Source organism: Brachycentrus maculatus, unplaced genomic scaffold (assembly GCF_059751285.1).
Source record: "Brachycentrus maculatus isolate JH-2025_06_01 unplaced genomic scaffold, ASM5975128v1 h1tg000109l, whole genome shotgun sequence".
NCBI classification, from domain to species: Eukaryota; Metazoa; Arthropoda; class Insecta; order Trichoptera; family Brachycentridae; genus Brachycentrus; species Brachycentrus maculatus.
In genome coordinates, this window is record NW_028280862.1 from 45,797 (window position 1) to 64,726 (window position 18,930).

General features: G+C 35.1%; 1 protein-coding gene across 1 annotated transcript in view; it reads right to left on the bottom strand.

Annotated features, from left to right (window-relative positions):
* Positions 1-17,571, bottom strand: part of LOC148310047 (polypeptide N-acetylgalactosaminyltransferase 1-like) — a 34,579-nt gene extending 17,008 nt beyond the window's left edge. Inside the window, exons 1-4 of the mRNA XM_088259072.1 lie at positions 17,085-17,571; positions 3,904-4,165; positions 1,977-2,187; positions 260-351 (exon numbers count right to left, since the gene is read on the bottom strand). Coding sequence (XP_088115198.1) covers positions 260-351; positions 1,977-2,187; positions 3,904-4,165; positions 17,085-17,427 — 908 coding nt within the window. The 5' untranslated portion in view covers positions 17,428-17,571. The remainder of the gene's footprint in view (positions 1-259; positions 352-1,976; positions 2,188-3,903; positions 4,166-17,084) is intronic.
* Between the last annotated feature and the right edge of the window lie 1,359 nt (positions 17,572-18,930).

Below are 18,930 nucleotides of genomic sequence, written 5' to 3' on the forward strand. Positions count from 1 at the left end.
TATGATACGAACTACGCACGGTGGAATGTTCTTTTGGTGGTTTTGTGTACACTAAAGGAAAAAATGTGTGATTTGCTCCGCGGGCCGCGGGTTGGCCACCCTTGGGCTGGAGCATTGTTGTTTCATCAGCTTGTGTGTGCGTCAGGAAGGGGATTGCTTTGAACGGGACCCAGACATGTAGCTTGTAAATAAAGTGCATTTTGTTTCATGACGTCAGTCTGCGTATTAATTGAACAGCTCACGGAAAGGGTAAACATACCTAGTGGGGGATATATCACTCTCCCGTCTAGCGAGGTCTGCTTCCATTATGTCCACCCATGTAAAGTGGCCGGAGAAAGTGAATCCACCGACCTGGAAAAAAAGAAACAATTTATAAGAACGAAAGGAATCCTGAAAAGAAACTGAGCGAGACAAATTGTTTATTATTCTTCTGCTTGGTAGGCCTTGTGGCCTGTTTTTAAGAGGGATTGGTCTCCTGCGATGTCGATTCCCAGCTGACGATTTATCTCTTTGGTAGTCTGCCCGGGAGACGTCTACCTTGGGGTTAGCCGCAATGCAATGTAAGGGAGTCTGGGTGTTTCCATTCTCCTCACATACGCCTCCATAGTGTAATGGTCAGCATGCTCGGCTACCGTTCTGGAGGTCCCGGGTTCGATTCCCAAGGGGGGTCAAATAAATATAAGTGATTTTTTCACTCTAATATTTATTCAATATTACCCTGGACTGGTACCCGAAGCGGAGGGTTGATCACCTTTCCATCTTGTGTTAACGATCAAGATAACACTGCGTTTATATAATGCAGTGCCCTATGCACCATTGTGGTTCGGATAAGTGTTTGAATGAAATGATCTTTATATATACATTATTAAACAATAATGGCACGATCAGATCAATCAGAATCTAGAGTCATATTTCGTCTCGTTGACCGTGAAAAATCAAATATTCCAATTCGGCTAGTCATTATTTGATTTTAGACTCGAGAGAACGTGTGAAGCGCTATTCACCAATCAGGTGGCCACCTGCGCATGGCTACGTGGTCAACGTGTGACAGTGTCAACAGCCGGGTGTGTGAACAGCTGCCTGAATTCTCCCGCGTGTAAACAATTGCCATACACACTGACTGTGCATAAATCATATTACATAAATGGTCTCTGTTTGCGTAGTTTGATCTGTAACTGGATGTGTGAAAATTGGTCTTCGAAATCAACATATTATATCACAAAATTAATAATAGCACTAGCCTACAATTTAGAACTTTTATTTTGTAACTTGTATGGAAATACCTGATCTTTATGTACTTTGCATAGCTGAATTAAAAAACGAAAGTGAAAAAAAAGTAGCACGTCAGATTTTTTACTGATGGATATTTTTATTGGCATATCTGGCTCTGCTGTAGAAGGAGGACTCACTTGGAAACTGTGGCTAGCTATGTGTGGCTGTTACTAGCTGTGCTATAGAAGCAGGACTCACCTGGAAGCTGTGACCGGCCGTGCTGTAGAAGGACTCACTTGGAAACTGTGGCTGTGGCTAGCTATGTGTGGCTGTTACTAGCCGTGCTATAGAAGCAGGACTCACCTGGAGCTGTGGCGTACCAAGCTGTAGAAGGAGGACTCACTTGGAAACTGTGGCTAGCTATGTGTGGCTGTTACTAGCTGTGCTATAGAAGCAGGACTCACCTGGAAGCTGTGACCGGCTGTGCTGTAGAAGGACTCACTTGGAAACTGTGGCTAGCTATGTGTGGCTGTTACTAGCCGTGCTATAGAAGCAGGACTCACCTGGCTGTGGCGTACCGTGCTGTAGAAGGAGGACTCACTTGGAAACTGTAGCTAGCTATGTGTGGCTGTTACTAGCCGTGCTATAGAAGCAGGACTCACCTGGAAGCTGTAGCGTACCGTGCTGTAGAAGGAGGACTCACTTGGAAACTGTGGAAAGCCATGTGTAGCTGTTACTAGCCGTGCTATAGAAGCAGGACTCACCTGGAAGCTGTGACCGGCCGTGCTGTAGAAAAAGGTCTTGGCATCGATGACGTCTATGATGGGCACCACGGCCGCGCGGCGCTCGTCCTTGATGCGCTGCAGCAGCGGGCGCAGCCAGTCCACCACGCACTCGCAGTGCGCGTCCAGGAACACCAGAACGTCGCCGCGCGCCGCGCGCGCGCCCGCCAGGCGCGCCCGGATCAGGCCCGACCTGCGGGGGGAACGGCCATCAGCGGATACTTCACACATCAAAGATAGATTCACAACACTCTGCGTGTGTCCAAATCCTTGGTTCACAAATATGGGTAACTGCACTTAGGAGTTATTTTCAACTCCATGGTGTAACGGTAGGCGTGTTTGGCCAGCGCGCTGGAAGGTCCCGGGTTCGATTCCCAAGGGGGGTTGAAAATAGCGATTTTACACTTAATATTTATTTTTCTTCTAATCGTTATCCGCACCCAATGGTGCATAGGGCACTGCATCATATAACACAGTCTTGATAATTAACACATGAAGTAAAATTACCCTGGACTGGTCCCAGAAGCGCAAGAGAGATCCCTTGCCTTTGTGTAAGTAACGATCAATATAACACCGCATCGATACGATGCAGTGCCCTATGCACCGTTGGGTGCGGATAAGGGTTAGAAGTGTCATCACAGTGTGTGAAAATTATGCAGAATGCATCGAAACACGTGTCAACACAATAGATTTTATAAAAAGTGGTATTTACCAAGTAAAACTTGAATTCAAAATAAAATACCTACGTACGTTTGAACATTTTTGAATCCGTAGGCCATTTTTTTTTGTATTTACAACATTTTAATTGTGTCCTAGTTCCTGTTTTACTAATCTTAAATTGCTTGTATGGCTTGACTACACTTGGATGACTTGACTCTGGCCAATATCTGTACCCGACGGATTCTCCAGTTCTTTGGACACGTTGCGCGTGGCAACGAGGATAGCCTGGAACGACTAGTTGTGATCGGTAGCCTGGAGGGAAAGAGAGGGAGAGGGAGATCCCCCACACGATGGACCGATCAAATTAAGGCAGCAGCAGGCACCTCGGTGGTTGGAGCGCTACGTGCAGCGCAGTCAAGGGATAACTGGAGAAGAGTCATTGCTTCTGCAAGGGTCACAACCCTCAGCAATGAGGAATAAGACGGAGAAGAAGAAGAGTATTAAATTAGCTATTTTTTAATATTCTTGACATCTCAGCATAGATGAAGAAGAATATAGAAGGCTTGGTATCTACAGGACCTACGACCTGTCCCGTTTGTGTAACATTCACCCATTCTACCCATGGTTGACAACCACACTACTCTTGGATAAATTTTTCGAACTCCTATATATACTCATCAAACTCGTGACCCAGTACATGTGAGTTCACAACAGCCACCTATGTTGGAACAGGGAAAGCTTTTATTAAGCAGAGACTACTTTTATTTGAGTATCACCGCTTCAAGTCCGAGTTGGCGAGAATCATGAGTAGAACAGTGAATGATCATTCACTATTCTACCTGTAAACATAAACCAGCCGATGGCAGGTCATAAGCTCAATAAATGTGCACATTCCGTTTCATCTATGTTTGCTCAAAACAGATTCAAATAAAAACATGTTTAATTAGCTAGAAGAAACAAAAATCCACTAAATGATCTATAAACCTTGTACATAATACGGCTGTCCACAATCAAAACACAGTAAGGGACATTTTTTTGTAGTACGTTTTTTTTTTTGCATTTTTGGACTAAGTAGATTCTACTTAGTCCAAAAATGAAAAAAAAACGTACAAAAAAAATGTCCCTTACTGTGTTTTAAGTTTGGACAGCCGAATAAGCAAGGTAAATAATAATAAATGCGAATACTATCTAAAAATAAAATAAAATAAAAATAAAAATCGTCGCGCTGCACTGCAGCAGAGGGGCCCACCTCTCGGGCAGCCTGACGACGGTGACGCCGCGCCCGCGCAGGCGCGTGCGCACGTAGTAGTCCAGCTTGCCGTGCAGCTCCACGTTGGACGAGCAGTCGTCCACGAGCACGACCTGCTCCACGTGCCGGCCGCCCGTGCCGAGCACGCTCCACACGGTGCGCAGCAGCACGGACAGCGGCTCGTTGTGGTACACGATGATGACCGAGGCCGAGGGTAGCTCGGCGTCGTACTGGACGTGCGCGCACTTGGGCTCGCGGTAGTCTGGAATAGGAGAGAAATGTAATGTGATAAACATCGTGTAATATGGTTAACATCGTGTAATGTGGTAAACATCGTGTAATATGATAAACATCGTGTAATATGGTAAACTTTGTGTAATATGATAAACATCGTGTAATATTATAAACATCCTGTAATATTATAAACATCGTGTAATATGGTAAACTTTGTGTAACATTTTAAACATCGTGTAATATGGTTAACATCGTGTAATATTATAAACATCGTGTAATATTATAAACATCGTGTAATATGGTAAACATAGTGTAATATGATAAACATCGTGTAATATGGTAAACATCGAGTAATATTATAAACATCGTGTAATATGGTAAACATCGTGTAATATGATATACATCGTGTAATATGGTAAACTTTGTGTAACATTATAAACATCGTGTAATATGGTTAACATCGTGTAATGTGGTAAACATCGTGTAATATGGTAAACTTTGTGTAATATGATAAACATCGTGTAATATTATAAACATCGTGTAATATTATAAACATCGTGTAATATGGTAGTGTAATATGATAAACATCGTATAATATGGTAAACATCGTGTAATATGATATACATCGTGTAATATGGTAAACCTTGTGTAACATTATAAACATCGTGTAATATGGTAAACTTTGTGTAATATGATAAACATCGTGTAATATGGTAAACATCGTGTAATATGATAAACATTGTGTAATATGGTAAACATTATATACCCCATTATGTAAATGGTAGACATGTTAACTGACTGTCATTACGTAATATGATAAACATATTAACTAATTAACTGTAATTATGTAATGTGGTAAACATTTGAACTAACCAACTCATATAATATTTTGGTCAGGCGTGACGAGTTTCATTCATTGATTGGTGCAACGTGTTTTTATAACTGTCACCTTGTCAAATACGACACGACTTGTTAATGGCCCGCCCGGTCCGGTTGACCTCACGCCGACAGTTATGCATTACCTGACCATGTCAGCAAGGTGGGGGTCTGCACTGCGACCATCCCACAATCAAAATGTTCAACATATCGCACACTCCTTTCAACAACGTCATATATCAAAAAACTTTTTTTTCAGGAGATTTTTTCAAGTTTAAAAATATAATAAAATGTATTAAAAATATCAAGCCACTTATTGAACTTTTTACTGTGCAACAGATCTTTTTAGGAAAAACCTGAATGTTTTTTCTCCATTTGAAAAATATTCATGTTTATTTTTACAAAAATAATTAAACAATACATTTTCTTCAAAATACAAAAACAACACTTTCTGCCCTGTAACGGGTAAATATAAAGTTAAAAATATGCCGCTTTTGCTGGGATACCTATAGTACATTTTCTGGGCATTCCGAAATCATGCACAACTGAAATTTTACGATTTTTGATTATTATATTATATATATATATATATATATATATATATATATATATATATATATATATATATATATATATATATATATATATATATATATATATATATATATATATATATATATATATATATATATATATATATATATATATATATATATATATATATATATATATATATATATATATATATATATATATATATATATATATATATATATATATATATATATATATATATATATATATATATATATATATATATATATATATATATATATATATATATATATATACACACACACACACACACACATATGAGTTTGAGTAGTGTGGTTATCAATCATGGTTAGAATTCTGAACGTTTCAGCCCATGACGGGTCGTAAACCCTGCAAATACCCAGACTTCCATATACTTCTTCATATTGCTAAAATCGCTAAAACACCGGCGACGCGGTGCCCTGCGCACCGCTGCATGCGAACACAGAACGCGTGGCAGAAGGCAGGCAGTCGGCAGGAAAAAGTAATCTTATCGGAGGGCATTAAAACGTATCACAAGAGTTGTAAAAATGACAATTTTATGATCTTTTGAAAGCGGCTCACAGCGGAGCTGTAAATAGCGATGTGACAATTTATGACACTGATAAGGTTTAATTATGGTAGCAAATTCAGTGGCGGTACTTCCCTAGAAGCCCAAAAGCCCGAAAACTCCAAATAAAAATGAATAAATCTAGACCAAATGATTAAAAATACATAATTAATGTGTGACTGTTTTTAAATTATCGTGCGATTATATGTTTATTAAACACTACGCATGCTATTATATGGTGATGGTACTTATTGGTGATGGTTGATATCTGAGGAAGATATTTTATTATAGTGAACATTTTCTTTGTTTAAAGGTGATGGCTATACCTTACAAAAGTTACATGTATGCATATTTTTACAATGATTACAATACATTGTTTATATTTATAATACTTTCTGGGTGCTTACTATATACTGGGAATGATATGAGGCGAAGAAATTATAGGTACATCATGTATTCACGAATGTGAAAAATAGTGAGTTTGCCTTACTGGTAAACCCTAGGCACGCCACTGGTAGCAATATACGCGAAAATGGCGATATAACAAGCCTTACTAACTAACTAATCATCAGCCGCTTCCCCGCAGGGGCAGGCAGGGAGAATAGAACGCCACACCACTCTGTCTTTGCAAACATTCTTCGCCCGTTCCACGTTCATGCATCTCCTCATACATTTTCATTCGTTCAAACTATTCATTTTGTATTTATTTATTATTTATATTTTATTCATATTTTTTTTGTATTTGAATTCATGAAGAGGCGAAGAATGTTTGCAAAGACAGAGTGGTGTGGCGTTCTATTCTCTCTGCCTACCCGTGCGGGGAAGCGGCGTGATTTTTATGATTAGTTATAATAAAAACACAAATATTTATGGCCACCTTCAATTTCAAAAAAATGGAAAAATGGACACGATGATTGTTTGAAATCGAAAAGTAAAAGCGGTCAGTACATAAAAGGAACACTGTCTCTTTCACTCGTACCTGCCTGATAACAATGAAGGTGAAAGTGATAGCTGCAAATAGCAGTGTTTATTATTTGCGACATTCAAAGATCAAATAAAATCAGTTGCTAACTCGCTGGACCAGATCAGAATCGCGTAAGAGTAAGAGAAGAGAAGTCGGAAGTGTAATTGAAGATTTGGGTATCATCTTTGATGATAATATTGTTTCAAAATTCTTCACCATTGCTTTCCATTTTTCCTTTGTTTTCAAACTCCGTCCCTTGACTAACCCCTTCCCCTTACTTTCCCCTCTCCTTATTTATAGAACAATTTTATATTTTATATTTTAGTTATTATACAGACCTGAATGATGGAAGTTTAACTTCTGAAACATGTAGTCTGTAATAAAACTCAAGTGGTAAAAAACATGTGTTTTCTTTAATCATTGTAACATGTCTTACCACAAAGTTAATGCCGAAATAAATAAAATAAAACTCTTGGTTTTGTGATTAGGGCAACAAGGGATTTTAAATCTATTGATGCATTGAAGGCCCTGTACGTTGCCGTAATCAGAAGTCAGTTGGAACACGGCTCCACAGTCTGGTCTCCTCATAATGCTATACACGCTGACAGCGTACAGATAGTACAACACAACTTCCTTAGATACATTTATTTTAAACTAAATATACCCATTGTTGAGTTAGATTATAATTGGATAATGAAGCGGCTGAAATTGATAAATCTTAGTGATAGAAGGGTAATTACTGATCTGGTTCTGTTATACAAAATTCTTAACAATTTTTTGGACAGCCCTGATCTCCTAAATCAAATAAATATATATATATATATATATATATATATTTATTTATATATTTATTTATATATATATATATATATATATATATATATATATATATATATATATATATATATATATATATATATATATATATATATATATATATATATATATATATATATATATATATAAATAAATATAAATATTTAATATTTTATTATTCAATAATCTTGGCTAAGCCAATCATTATCCCGGATTGACACTGTATTTGACAGAGCGCATTTTTGTCAACTTTTTTTTCTCCAATGCATTTTAAATTGAAATTCAAGTTGATAAGATTATTATTAATAAAAATGCATGAATAATTTTTAAAAAGGCGTACCAGACACTTGTCCATTAGAATAGACGAATATATGTCGCTCACTCCTTTCAAGAACGAAATAAATAAAAAATCGTCAATGTTCAGTTATGCATGTTTTCGGAATGTCCAGAAAATGTTCTATATACCAGCAAAAGCGGCATATTTTCAACTTAATATTTACCCGCTACAGGGCAGAAAGTGTTGTTTTTGCATTTTGAAGAAAAGGTATCGTTTAATTATTTTTCTAAATATACTAAATATTTTTCAAATGGAGAAAAAACCTTCAGGTTTTACCTAAAAAGATCTGTTGCACAGTGAACAGTTCAATAAGTGGCTTGATATTTATTTTTAATACATTGTATTATATTTTTAAACTTTAAAAACGTTCTCCTGAAAAATCAAGTTTTTTTATTTATGACTGGGAATCGAACCCGGGACCACCAGAACGGTAGCCGAGCGTGCCGACCATTACACTACGGTGGCGGACAATATTAAAAAAATTAAAATAAACATTTAAAAAATTAAATTAAATTAAAACTAAATTACACGTTGCTCACATCTCCCTAGCGGACGAACCGAAAATTTGTGAACGAAATTTTTGAAACACTCAAAATTTTGCGAGTACTTTTTTTACGCGGTATCGCGTGGACCGCATTCACCGTGTAAATAAAGGGTCGAGTGCATTCATCGAGTAGAATTTGAATTAAAAGGCCAATCATTTACCGGTCAACAGGTCGCCCTATATAATTAAATAAATTAAACATATTTTAATCTAACAGCCGCGTTCCACTTTTGTTGAAAATTGGTCAAAAAAGTCACCAGCAGGAATTACGACTAAAAAAAATATAATAGCAATCAAAAACAAGTTTGACATATGAACGTTTATGAGGGTCGTTCTAATAGAGCGTGAATGTATTATTCAATTTAATTATGAAATTTATTACTGCATTTTATATAATTCGCCTCAGTAGTGTAAAGGTTAGCACGCTCGGCTGCCGTACTGGGGGTCCCAAATTCGATTCTTAAGGGGGGAAGGGTCAAATGAATATAAGTGATTTTTACTCTATTATTATTAAATTTATTAAATTATTAGTAAAACAATCAAATACATGAAAATTAAAAAAAAACTAGCAAATATGTACTGTATGAGTTATACGTTTAAAAGAAGAAGGTTTGAGATCTGTTTTTTTAAATAAATAATTTAAGCAATTTTTTAAATCGTAGATAATTACCAACATTTTGAGTGTGTCCAAATACTTGTTCACAAAATCTGGATTATCTCAAATTACAGGAGTTATTTTCATTTTATTTTTTGACATCTCATCAAAGATGAAGAAGAATATGGCAGTCTCACCATTAGATGTCTCTAGTGAAGTTCTAGTGATTCAAGAATAATGTTTCAAAATTGATTCATATACATATATATATAGAGCTTCCAAGAATTTGAGTAGTGTGGTTGTCAATAATGGGTAGAATTGGTGAATGTTACACGTGTGTAAAGTGATAATTTAAACCAGCCTATGACGGTCGTCAGCCCCGTATATGCCCAGACTTCCATATTCTTCTTCATCTTTGATGAGATGTCAAAAAAATTAATAAATAATGAATGTCTTACATATAGTCTTTGTGTAATGAATTTAACAGTTAGATCTGTTTTTTTTTTTAATAAATAATTTAAGTAAATTTTAAAATCGAAATAAACTTAGATAACAAATGTCTAACTGTGACATTTATTATGTTAGACTCTAACATATGGTCTTTGTGGAATGAATTAAAAGGTTTAGGAGCTATGAAAAATGAGTGTCTGCGCGATTCTGGATTTGCAAAAAGGGATTTCTAGTAAATTATTCATTCTTTGGCTAGAACAATCACATTTTTCGGAAATAAATCATCAGACATGTTGACAGCCAAACCACGACTTGACTGGGTATACATACTATTCGATAACTCCTTTCAAAAATGTATATAAAAAATAGTCAATTTTCAGTTGTGCATGTTTTCGGAATGCCCATAAAATATACAGCCCAGCAAAAGCGGCATATTTTTAACTTAATATTTATAGAAAGTGTTGTTTTTGCATTTTGAAGAAAATGTACTGTTTAATTATTTTTTAAAAAATATGCTTAATATTTTTCAAATGGAGATAAAACATTCAGGTTTTACCTAAAAAGATCTGTTGCACAGTAAAAAGTTCAATAAGTGGCTTGATATTTGTTTTTAATACACTGTATTATATTTTTCCGTAATACACTGTATTATATTTGTCCGCCTCCGTAGTGTAATGGTCAGCACGCTCGGCTACCGTTCTGGAGGTCCCGGGTTCGATTCCCAGGGGGGGTAAAATAAAATATAAGTGATTTTTTCACTGTAATATTTATTCAATATTACCATGGACTGGTACCTGAAGCGGAGGGCTGATCACCTTTCCTTCATGTGTAAACGATCAAGATAACACTGCGTTTATATGAAGCAGTGCCCTATGCACCATTGGGGTGCGGATAAGGGTTTTATTATTATAATGTATTATATTTTTAAACTATAAAAACGATCTCCTGAAAAATCAAGTTTTTTGATATATTATGACATTGTTGAAAGGAGTGTTCGAATTGTCGATAGCCTACAGAACACCCCTCCCGTAGCGATAACGCCTTGTTGCATCACAAGACAGTACTAGCACTAAGCCGAGATAATGTTCGACTCGATCATAACCTCAATAGCTATTTCAATATTATTCATGGACAAAGCAAAATTATTACCCTATGTATAAATTTAATTATTAATTATTTCTGTATATTTGCATATTTCTTGAGTTGCATATTTCTGGTCTAAATTCGGTTAGTTGCAAGGCAAAACGATGTATGGTAGATGTTCCGATAGTTATATGAGGAAAGAATGCAAGGCTGAGATGGGCGCTATCCATCAAATTAAGAAAGGTGTGTTGGGACGGTTTGGTCATGTGATCGAATGAGTGAAGAAAGAACCGCTAAACAAATTTATCAGGCGAACATATCGCTCACTCCTTTCAAGAACGTCATAAATCAAATATCGTCAATTTTCAGTTGTGCATGTTTTCGGAATGCCCAGGAAATGTACTATATCCCAGCGAAATCGGTACATTTTTTTAACTTACTATTTACCCGCTACAGGGCAGAAACTGTTGTTTTTGCATTTTGAAGAACAGGTATTGTTTAATTATTTTTTTAAATATACTAAATATTTTTTAAATTGAGAAAAAACATTTAAGTTTTACCTAAAATGTACTGTATCCCAGCGAAATCGGCACATTTTTTAAACTTAATATTTACCCGCTACAGGGCAGAAAGTGTTTTTTGCATTTTGAAGAAAAGGTTCTGTTTAATTATTTTTTTAAAAATACTTAATATTTTTCAAATGGAGAAAAAACATCCAGGTTTTACCTAAAAAGATCTGTTGCACAGTAAAAAGTTCAATAAGTGGCTTGACATTTATTTTCAATATACAGTATCGTGTTATATTTTTAAACTTTAAAAACGTTCTCCTGAAAAATCAAGTTTTTTTGATTTATGACGTTCTTGAAAGGAGTGAGCGATATATGAACATATACATATATTTACAAATTGCTGCAATGTCAGCTGGAGTGTCCCTTAGAGACAAAATAAAGACCCACTCATAAGAAATAAAATAATAAAATAAAAAATTAAAATAAGAAACAGCTCCTACCCCCTCTTCAACCTTGAACGTCCCAAGGACCCAACAAACAAACAACCCTAGCTTTTTTTTTTTTAAAGTGTTAGGAGGGGAAGGCCTCGATCAATTTGTGGCGCCGAGATTTGCGTTCGCCGGAGACCATAACTCAACCGGATGCAATCATTCGCTCTTGCAAGGTCGCCGAAGACATGATGAGCTAATGTGACATGACCCCGTGTGAACGGAACATTTATAAAATGTGTTACAATATGGCAAAATCGTGAAACTAGCTGTTGTATTCAAATAGTGATGTGCCTAATCGTAACTGTTACTTTTTCGATTACGCGATTACGGCGGTATCCGTTACATTTTGTCGGTGACATTTTTTTAAAAATAATTTTATTTATATGATTTAAATCGTAGTCATACAGGAGAAAGTGACCAACTAACAAAACGTAAAATGTTCAGGAGGGCCATTTAAGTCACTTTTGCTTGGCAACAAAATAAACATCAATTCAGTTAGTCATTTTTAACAAGTCAATATATTATACTTACAAGTTTAAAATCCTTTGGGATTTTTTCAGGGCAACATTAAGCTAGTAAGATATCTAATAGTCAATGATCACGTTTTTGTAAAAAAAAAGCACTTGGTCACTTTCTCCTGTATGACTACGATATTTGAAGCACTAACTTTGTGATTTTCCATTTTATAATAAGAATGTAACTTTGTATTAAAATCACTATGAATATTTTATTATAACTTAATTATAATGCCTTCCGGATTCGAAGGTAACCGCTTCTTTATCAAGACTGATTAATACTAGCTTAATTAAAGCTTCGAAACCGGTAAACATTATAATTAAGTTATAATAAAATATTTATAGTGATTTTAAAACAAAGTTACATTTATATATAATAATAATAAAAAACCCTTATTCGCACCCCAATGGTGCATAGGGCACTGTGTCATATAAACGCGGTGTTATCTTGATCGTTTACACATGAAGGAAAGGTGATCAGCCCTCCGCTTCAGGTACCAGTCCATGGTAATATTGAATAAATATTGCAGTGAAAAAATCACTTATATTTATTTTACCCCCCTTGGGAATCGAACCCGGGACCTCCAGAACGGTAGCCGAGCGTGCTGACCATTACACTACGGAGGCGGACAAATATTTATATTATAAATTTAATTCATCACCTTTTTAAAGAAATATATTCACTACTACTAATATTTATTCCATATTACCCTGGACTGGTACCTGAAGCGGAGGGCTGATCACCTTTCCTTCGTGTGTTAACGATCATCGATAACACTGTGTTTATATAATGCAGTGCCCTATGCACCATTGGGTGCGGATAAGGGTTTCAATTCAATTCAATAGCTGATCAATCAGTGCACCATTCACTGTTCCCAGCATTCATTCTCCTTTCTTCATCTTTATCAATCTTTCCATCCCTAGAAAACATCGAGGAAAACTAGGCATGCTCAAGTGTTTCAAACACTCCAAAGTGGTCAGTCAGGTCAGGAGTCGGATAATCGGCGGGTACGTATGAGGAGATGCGCGAATGTGGAAGAGGCGAATCATGTCTGCAAAGACAGATTGGTTTGGCGTTCTATCCTCTCGGCGGGAAAGAGGCGTGCTAGTTAGATACTTAATTTTTTTTAACTATAATTATTATTTTAAAGGTTGTGATAAAATATATCTTAGTAATTAAAAAAAAAAAAATAATATATATATATATATATATATATATATATATATATATATATATATATATATATATATATATATATATATATATATATATACATATATATATATATATATTAATGAGTGCTTTAATTGCAATATCACGAGCTTCGACTAACGGTATTAAAATACACAAACGCGTTAACGTTTTATTATTTTTTTGTTTAAATAGCGCGTCAAAATTTATTTTATTATTCCAGCTAACTAACCTAACCTGACCACTTTCGAGTATTTGGCATACCTGATCGTGCCATGTTTTTCTCGGTCTTCCTCTGCTTCTTTTCCCACTAACATTCGCCTCATAAATTTGTTTTACCGTTCTTTCCTCACTCATTCGTTCTACATGTCCAAACCATCTCAACACACCTTTCTTAAGTGGTCAGGTTAGGAATCGTAACAATCGGCGGGTATGTATGAGGAGATGCATGAACGTGGAAGAGGCGAAGAATTTTTGCAGAAGGACAGAGTGGTGTGGCGCTCTATTCTCTCTGCCTACCCCTGCGGGGAAGCGGCGTCATGGTTAGTTAGTTAGTTAGTTAGTTAGCCGAGCGTGCTGACCATTACACTACGGAGGCGGACTACTACTACTATTACAGCTCTATAAAGCAGATACATAAAGGGGTACGCCCCATAACACACCCGATAACGTAAAATTTGATGACGTATAGCGGTGTCCGTGTTTCGTTTTATTAAATTATGTTAAGTTTAAACCTTCACATCTCCCTTACTTCTCTACAGATTTCAATAAGAATGCTACCGATAGTCTTGTGATTTTTCATATTAATTTATTAGCTAATAATAACAAATCATGAGAATGATCCATTCTTAAATAAATGCAAAAAAAAGTTAAGTATTAGCGGATGTGGTTGGTAATAGAACCAGAGGAAGACCGAGAAAGACTTGGCATGTTCAGGTATTTCGAATACTTGAGCGTGCTCAGGTTACGAGTCGGAATAATCGGCGGGTATATCGCTCACTCCTTTCAACAACGTCATATATCAAAAATCGTCAATTTTCAGATGTGAATGTTTTCGGAATGCCCCGAAAATGTACTATATCCCTGCAAAAGCGGCATATTTTTAACTTAATATTTACCCGCTACAGAGCAGAAAGTGTATTTTTTGCATTTTGAAGAAAAGATATTGTTTAATTATTTTTTTTTAAATTTACTAAATATTTCAAATGGTGAAAAAACATTCAGGTATTACCTAAAAAGATCTGTTGCACAGTAAAAAGTCCAAAGTAAAAAGGCTTGATATTTATTTTAAAATACATTTTATTATATTTTTAAACTTTAATAACGATCTCCTGAAAAATCAAGTTTTTTGATACATGACGTTGTAGAAAGGAGTGAGCGATATGTGGAAAATATACCCGCTAAGGGCTGATTCATTTAGCTTGCAAATTTAGCGGGTAAATACCCGCGCTAAGTAGCGTATTACTTAATTTGTTTGTAAATCTAATTATGGCGTTCTATCTCTCTGCCTACCACTGCAGAGAAGCGGTGTGAAGGTTAGTTAGCCTGTTATTTTTCGGTGAGAAATATGTGCATTTTCGAATGAGAAATTCATTATTTAATGCAATTTCGCTGACGGAAATTGATATTCCCAAAGAAATTAGACAATGCATTGAGTGTACCAGTTCACTTGGCAATAGAACTGTACTCTACAACTTTCAAATACATTCTACTTTACAAGTTATTAATAAGAAATAAAGATATACGGCAAATTTTCGCGATTCGTTCGCTCCCGTATTCGTACAACCCGCCATTCGCACAACCCGCCATTCGCCAAGCTCGTAATAAAGAAGTTTAGTTTATTTATTGATTTGGCGTTTAATTTGTAGAACTCCATTTTAATTTATGTTTTAATTTTTTAATCAAACACAGATTTTTTGAGTCTACTAAGTTGTATTTTATTAACAAAAACACATAAAAAATTAATATTTCGTTTGAAAATGCCATAACTAGGCGAAACATTTGTCACAATATTATTTTTTTATGTGTTTTTGTTAATAAAATACAACTTAGTAGACTCAAAAAAATCTGTTTGATTTAAAAATTAATACATAAAAAAGAAGTTTAGTGCTCAAAATCTGTATTGATAATAGTAGTATAATTAGCTTATTGCCGAAGAATTCATAACCGGCATCCATGAAAATCAAATGGAATATTCTTCCAACCAAAATGTTCTAAATAATATTATAACGAACCGTCACGCCGCTTCTCCGAAGGGGTAGGCAGAGAAAATATAAAGCCACACCAATCAGTCTTTGCACACAATCTTCGCTTCACATGCATCTTTTCATACATCGCTCACTCCTTTCAAGAACGTCATAAATCAAAAATCGTCAATTTTCATTTGTGCATGTTTTCGGAATGCCCAGAAAATGTGCTATATCCCAGCAAAAGAGGCATATTTTTAACTTAATATTTACCCGCTACAGGGCAGAAAGTGTTGTTTTTGCATTTTGAAGAAAAGGTATTGTTTGATTATTTTTTTAAAATAAAATAGTTATTTTTCAAATGGAGAAAAAACCTTTAGGTTTTACCTAAAAAGATCTGTTGCACAGTAAAAAGTTTAATAAGTGGCTTGATATTTATTTTTAATAAATTGTATTATATTTTCAAACATTAAAAACGTTCTCCTGAAAAATCAACTTTTTTGATTTATGACGTTCTTGAAAGGAGTGAGCGACATATACATCGATTATTCCGACATCTGACGTAACCACATTCAAGTATTTGAAATACTTGATCATGTCAAGCTTTTATCGGTTTTCCCCTGCTTCCTATTACTAAACACATTCGTTTCATGACTTTGTTTAAGGCCCAGTATTCGTCAAGTCGCAACTTAATTTTCTCTAAATCCAGGTAACATTTTACGCAATTGATTGTTTTCTTAAAACACCGTTTTTGCATTTAAAATAAATTAAATTTAAAAATTTTTCTTCGAAATAATTACATGGTTTTGAAAAGAAAAGAGTTATTGAAAGGCTATGAGTTAAAAAATATATACATCTAAAAATTATGTATTGCATTGTATACCCATAACTAACCTTTCTTCACTCATTTGATACACATGCCCAAACCATCTCAACACACATTAATTAGATAAGTTTGTTAATAATTTATAGATATTTTTATGTTTTACTTATATATTGTTTTATGTATAAAAGTTTTATTTTAAACAAACAATCATAATATAGCTGTCTGAATCAGATCAATTCCGAAAACACAATAGATTCAAACACGAATAAAAATGGTTCGGTATTCGTACAACTCCTGAAACGAATACTCGAGATTCTACTATACAAATTTTTTGACAGTTGAACGCCGTGTCATATGTTTAATAAATAATTAATTAATGAAATAAACACTTGATAAAATTAGTTTATTTATTCGCCTACCTTCTAAAGTCCGAGTGAACGATATTTTCTTGCTGAGGCATTCGTTCAGCGCAATCCTCTTGAGATCCTCTTCCCCCTTAGCATGCTCTTCACCCTCCAAAATGACTTCTTCCCCCATATCACCGAGTCCCAACACTATATTGGCTTCATCTTGCCTTATTTCCTCTTCGTATAACCTATCCTCGGCCGTCACGGGCTCGTCGCTCTTCAAAAACATCATCTCGTAAGCATCCTCCTTTTTGCGCGATTTGAATATTAGAAATATGGATGAAAACAGAAAGAAAAACACGAACGATTTGAGGAGGAAGGAGAAGCGTCTCCTGAACAGCCACCTTTTCAACATTTTGGACCGTTTTGTTGTTAGAAATATAACTTAAAAAACTATTGAAGGTAGAGCTAGCGACACTCACACTCCGGACGGTATCGCGACCATGTTTGACGTTGTTATTGTTCACAAAATGTTCGAATGACAATCGAATGTTGACACGCCGCAACAGGTGACGAGTGTTGCCACATGTAAAATATAATAATGACGTGACCAGCGTACTAGAAGCCTAAGTAGGTACTTTGGTTCAAATATAACTACCAGTTTCGTCAATGTTTTTGTCTAGATTTTTTCACTCAATAATTACATGAAAGTAAAGAAATTTTACGCATAAAGAGTGAACCAACTCACAATTATGGAAAGGCTATAAAACTTTTAAAGTTTGAGTCTATGTAAAAAGATGATAAGCGGAATTGCGTAAGTTGTCTAGCAAGTGTTTTTGCCTAGAATTTTTATTCATGAATTACATGAAATCATAGTAACTCACATCCACTCACGAATAGGCGCAGGCTTTAAAGTTGAAGCCTAGCTTATAAAACACCGCTTATCATAAGATAATCGGTGTTGTATAAGCCGTAGCTAGATTTCAGAGTCACTTGGATGTTAGGTAATTCACAAAAAATCCGTAAACTGTAGCTAGATTTCAAAGTTACTTGGACGTTGGGTTAGGTTTGGTTGGGTTTGATATAATTCAGAAACCAAATGGAAAAAAAACATATTTTAATTAAGTCTTACTTTATTTATTTATCTTTTCATACATAATATAGATATTCAGGGTTTTAGTTTTAAAATTTACAGATCGGATATATATTTTTTTGATCGATTAAAAAGCTGCGAAAACATCCTTATTTTGTATTCAATTTTATACTATACTCATATAATGCAGTGGCCTATGCAACTATGATCGCTGATACGGAAAATTAAAATAATATATGGGTTTGGTATGATTGTTCGATTCATTTTTACATCTGGCAACACACTGGTGGCGCTTCACTAGCGTTGACGCCAGTCATTTGAAAATATATTCACTGAAAATGAATTTATGTATACATCAATAATAAAGCTTTAAAGATAAATCAATAGATGTCACTATGCTGTTTATTGAAATTAGGATATCATGACATTGTGCGTCGATACAGCCTTCGAAAGGGAATTTATCGCTAGGGCGATGTGATTATAATTATTTGAATGAATTGACCACACTACTATATGTATTTTTTCGAAAATTAGCCAAAAAAATCACCTTATTTTCTACAGAATTATGAAAACAATGTTCGTTGTATTGTACACCTGACAAATTTTACCATAATAAGTGCATTTAGGATGGGTTTAAGCGCTTATGTAATTTCAAACTTTGCAAACCATTGTAAACAGTATACATTGTTATTTTTTGTATATTATTTTTTCACTATCAAGAGTTACATGAAAGAATAATATTTTAAAGTATTTTTATTGTGATAAATTTTAAAACATGGAATACACAGACCCATGTTACAGTTGAGACAATAATAGAGAGATACT